The sequence below is a fragment of the Parasteatoda tepidariorum genome, unplaced genomic scaffold (assembly GCF_043381705.1).
Source record: "Parasteatoda tepidariorum isolate YZ-2023 unplaced genomic scaffold, CAS_Ptep_4.0 HiC_scaffold_3151, whole genome shotgun sequence".
NCBI classification, from domain to species: Eukaryota; Metazoa; Arthropoda; class Arachnida; order Araneae; family Theridiidae; genus Parasteatoda; species Parasteatoda tepidariorum.
The window spans coordinates 1-5,445 of record NW_027261646.1 but is presented as its reverse complement, the minus strand read 5'-3'; the positions used below and the strand labels follow the sequence as shown (position 1 = coordinate 5,445).

The 5,445-nt window shown below is 31.3% G+C and overlaps 1 protein-coding gene across 1 annotated transcript; it reads left to right on the top strand.

The window, feature by feature from the left end:
- Positions 1-285: 285 nt before the first annotated feature.
- LOC122273241 (rifampicin phosphotransferase-like) lies at positions 286-5,348 on the top strand (the record flags this gene model as incomplete). The annotated part of the gene is made up of 4 exons (XM_043057313.2): positions 286-350; positions 1,983-2,130; positions 3,165-3,282; positions 5,242-5,348. Coding segments are annotated over 4 exons (438 nt in total), but the record flags the coding sequence as incomplete, so codon positions are not given.
- Between the last annotated feature and the right edge of the window lie 97 nt (positions 5,349-5,445).

Genomic DNA, 5,445 nt, shown 5'->3' with positions numbered 1-5,445 from the left:
TTAGAGTTAGAATCCGATTGCAGATTTGAAATTAGGATATGATTGTATTTAAGATCTGACAGAAGATAGATCTAACGTGAAACAAAAGAAAAAATTCATCATCATCATCGAAATATATCTGGGGCCGTTAGCGGCCTTTTTCCCAAGAAAAAATTCTTCCCCTGTGTTATACATTAATCATTTTTATAAGAAAAATTATCATGGTGCTGTATAACTATTACTTTTTGTTACTGCACGAAAAAAAGCATGTTTGAAATTTTTTAACGTTTTTAACTAATTTTATAGATTTTCACTGCCGTGAAGAAATGTTGGGCATCTCAATTTAGCCACATAGCAACTCAATACAAAAAGTAAGTACGATTTTGTTTGTAATAATTACTTTACATAATCAATATACACAATTTGCTAAAGAGAACCGTGGTGGCTCAGGGGATAGAGCGTTTGCCTTCCAAATGAGGTGAACTGGTTTCGAATCCCAGCGATGACTTGTCGATACGAATCTCGAACCCAGCTCTCACCGACCACAGTGCTGACGTTAAAATATCCTTAGTGGTAGACGGATCACGTGTTAGAGTCCCCTTGCTGTCAGGCTAACCGTGGGAGGTTTTCGTTGTTTTCCTCTCCGTATAACGCAAATACGGGTTAGATTCATTAAAAAGGCTTTCACGAAAGCAAAATTTCTCCCAATACTTGATCCAGGAGTTCCCTTGTCTTCTGGATTGGGTTCAGAATTACAAGGCTACGGAGTTGAACATTAGTAGTCGTAAACCCAAAATTGGGTCAAATGCTCAACGATGGTTGCAAAGCAGAAATAAGATTTATTAAAGAAAAAGTTTACAGTTATGTCTAAAAAATGAATTTCTGTTCTTTATTATCCGAAAAATGAACTTTTTCACAGTAAATACTTATACAGCAGTTATGCGTTTTTTAATCAGTATATTTTCTCAATAACGCATTGACTTTGTATTCATTTTATCCTCTTCTATTTATAAAAGCTTCTGATGAGGAGTTGTGTTAATTTTATATCTTTGTAACAGTCTATAAAGTCATGTGAATCTTATGTATCCTTAAATAATAATATAGTCTCCACCATTCGCTGTTTTTCTTGCTCGAAATGATAGGTGATTTTTTCTTTCACTGTTAGAATTTAAATTCTAAAATTACGGAAAAATAATCAGCTGCTTTGGTTCATCCAATTTACCTTAAAATTTACGGTTTAGAATTTTTTTTTACCTTCACAGTTTTAAAACCGTTTTGCAACTTGTATGGTTTAAAAACTATGACTACAAAACTATGCATTTTTTAACCATTTTCAACTAGCATGGTTCCAATACCGTGAAAATGAAAATTAACTGGACATTGGAGTTAGGTTTTTCGTTATGTAGTGAACCTAATAAAAAGCCTGAACTCATTGGAATTAAACCGAGGAATATGGCTTAATTAGTTCATCTTTTGGGACTATCTAACATAAACGAGGGGAAATGTTGTACTTTTGGTGTTAAGCAGCTTTATGGTGCCATGCGTGACTGAGAGTATTGTATTCTAATAGCTCAGGGTCACCAATTAGGAAGGGCAACACACTGGTAGCTATTTATGTGTTGCAGGAATGGAAGAAATAATGTTATGCTGAGATTCAAACTCCGTTCAGCTGGTCATGAGATTGACAGATTAGCTCTCTAGGCTATAATATGGGCCTAGCTTCAAGGAACTATGTGGCTTTAAAAGTAGGGCTCAGTTGCCATGGTAAAATTCTGTTTGTTTAACCGTTATAGGTGAATACAGTCAATAAGCGGTTTTTTTCTCACTGTAGTTTGAACACAATCTTTTTCATGGTTATTTGCTGCTTTGGTATATTATGGTTAAAAAAAATAGTTAAAACTTTTTATTTAATCAATTCTTCAGGGAAATTTCAAATAGTGTTGCTCTAAACCTTTCGTCTGCAATGAAAAAAATATTATTGTTTAATAAAATTTCATTTTTAGGCAGAATGGTCAGATAATAAATTCACCAATGGCAGTCGTTATACAGAAGATGGTACCCTCTGACGTGGCTGGTGTATTATTCACTTGTGATCCCCTCACTGGAAATCCAACTAAGATGACCATCACCGCAAACTATGGACTTGGAGAGGTGGGCTTTCAAATTAGTGAATTTTATAATTAGTATTATATGCATAAATACTAGCAAATAGTTAAGAATTGACACTGTGTTTGTGTATAAATTCTAGTACCGACCCCAAAATGCCTGACGGCTTAAAATTTTAGCGTAAACTAGAAAGAGTTAGACATAAGAAATCTAAGACTTGCTTCGTTTTGCTTAGGAAACCAGATGATTTATCTCGATCCTAATTTAGAATTAGTGATTAAATGTGCCAACAGATGGCCCTGCTTATTAAGAAAAACTACTAAACCATATTTAATTAAAAAAAAATTTTGGCTCGTGTTTTCAATCTGAATGTGATGCAATCAACATACTGAGCAATCCGACGCGTGATGCAATCAACATACAGAGCAATCTGAGCAGTGTGATGCAATTAACATATGCCCACACAAATTTACTAAGCAAACATTTCTTTGGCTCACAGCTAGAGGGCGAATTAATCACGAACCTAGTTATAGAATTGAGAAAGAGTAGATGAAGAGAAGTCGGCTCTATAGGTTGGTTTTTCTTCTATTAGGCTATATTTTTATGTTTCTGCATTTTGGCCGCTGCGGACTTGTTAATTGTTTTGTTTCATGTTTTGAATTTTAATTAATAAATTTTTTGCTGCTGTTATTTTGCTGGATTTACATCTGGATTTCAATCGCATTATTGCTCGTCACGTTACATTTTTTTATATATAAATATTCAATTAATTCAATTCGAAAAATATTCAATTAAATTGTAATTTAATTGAATATTTTTGGAATTCTCTGTTATTTACGGGACACTATTTAGAACTTTCGGTAGAATTTATTTAAGCAATGACCAATTTAAAATTAAGTACTTTACCATGTTAGTTCACAAAGTTTAAATTAGATATTATAAGTATGGAATAATTTTGTTTTCGTGAAAATAAAAAAAAGAACAGAAGAAATGGCACGTATATTCGCCTTTCTTTATTGTTATTTTTTCTAATAAGTGACACACACAATTAAATGTTCTGTATTATTTTTTTATATCAGTCTGTTGTTTCGGCCTCAGAAGAACCAGATACAGTTGAGCTTATGAGAGATTTTGAAGACAACTTGTATGTTCACAATAAAATAATTGGTGCCAAACGTCAAAGAATTGTACTCCAAGGTGATTATATTAACAAGCTATTATTCTTTTTTAAAAAAAGTTTCAGAATAAAAAATCAGATTATAAATTAAATTATAAAGGCATTTTCATAAGGTATTGTGTTTATTTAAATTAAAAGTAAAATATAGAAAATACACAATCATAAAATACAGTGATTGAAAAAAATTATGGTAACACTTTTAACTCTATATGGATGCTTTTTCATTTAGCAAACGTTTTGAAAAATTTTTCACGGTGAAATTATTGGCACAGTTTAAAAGATCATTCTTGAAGTTTCTAAAAATGATTACATTTTTATCCATACAAAACTCTAAACGACCAAAAGAGGAGAGAAAATTAATAATTTAGTTTTAGTTTTAATATCAACAGTTTTGAAATAACTCTATAGGATTGCAATATTCATAACAGAATGCTTTTTCAATTGTAGTGATATTGAAAAAAGAAACATTTAACTTATCACACTAAATTTGGTCGATGCATTCTTTGCATGGATAAAAGTGTCACTATTTCTGAAATCTTCAAGCATTATCTTTAAAATTGTGCCAACAATTATGACATGTAAAATCGTCCAAGACATTTGCTGCTGAAAGCAAGATTGTTTACAGAGAGATATAGAAGTGCTTCCATAATTTTTTTCAATTCCTGTAATGTGAGCCGGTGGCTCAGAGGATAGAGCTCTCGCCTCCTAATGAGTTGATCCAGGTACGAATCCCAGCGATGGCTGGTGGATACGAATATTCCACACCTGGTTTGCACCGACCACAGTGTCCTCAATGGCTATCACAGTGACGTAAAATGTCCTCAGTAGCTGATGTATAATGGGTTAAAGCCATCAGTTCCTTGCCATCAAGTTAACCGTGGCTAACCGATACAAGTATCACCAAATACTTGATCCAAGAGTTCCCTTGTCTTCGGGATCGGGTTCAAAATTGCAATGCTACCTTTTTGAACACTGGTAGTCGTATGTATACTCAAAATTGGGTCAGCGATTCAATGAATGTTACAAAATAAAATAAATTTCCTGCATGTCTCAGAGTAAAAAATAAAATTGACACAAAATCTGTTTTTTTTTTTTTNTTTTTTTTTTTTTTTTTTTTTGAAAATTCTTTTAGCATTTGTACTGTGTTCAAAATGAAAAAGCGAACACACTGAATTACTTTTAATTAAATTTAAATAAATTTTTAATACATTTGTAAGAAATTGTCTTTGAAAAATAAATTTCAGAATAGAATGCAAAATTTTTTTGATTCGTTTAAAAATTTTTCGATATATGGCGAAATGTGCAAAATCGAAAATTAACATTATCGAAGGGATGGAAACTTTCAACTGTTCTCTTGACGAAACTTTTGGGACAGTATTTTCCAAATTGCGGAACCCATCCCATATTTTTGGAGTCATAATCCAAATTCGTCGGAAAAAGGCATGTTTATTTAGAGTTAAAACTTCTTTGTGTCTTCTTTCGTAACTTAAAATATCGTCCGCGGTAATTAATTGAAATATTCAAGGTTAAGGACTCGATTAAGCCGAGCCTTAGTACGTGAAAATACTATCGTTAGATCAAAATTTAATCATGGTGTTCTCTTCTTATTTCGCGCAATTTATGGCTAGTGATTTTATTTAACTTTGTTTAACTTTATTTTACTTTATATTTAAATATTACTTTTATTTAAATTTCATAAGAAACTATTGTTTTTATTTAAACTTCGTAATAATTATTGCTTTTATTTATGCTTAACAATAAAATATTGCTTTTATTTAAACTTAATAATAAACTATTGTTTCGATTTCCTTGTAATAAACTATTGCTTTGATTTCTTTATAATAAACTATTGGTTTTACTTGAACATTATAATAAACAATTGCTTTTGCTTAAATTTTATAATAAACTATTGTTTTTATTTAAATTTAATAACAAGTTACTGCTATTAATAAAACTTTATAATATATTTTATATTTAAGGGAATCAATCTGGAGGGACGGAAGTACAAGATATTTCAGAAAATGATCGGAATTCATGTTGTTTAACTGATGAAATGTCACTCCGTTTAGGAAAACTGGCTGTCAAAGTAAGTAAGGGAGAGTGGGGTCAATTGTAACATTTTTCGCTTAACTATTTTTAACTAACAAAAAATACAATATACTATTAGTATTAATTGACAGACG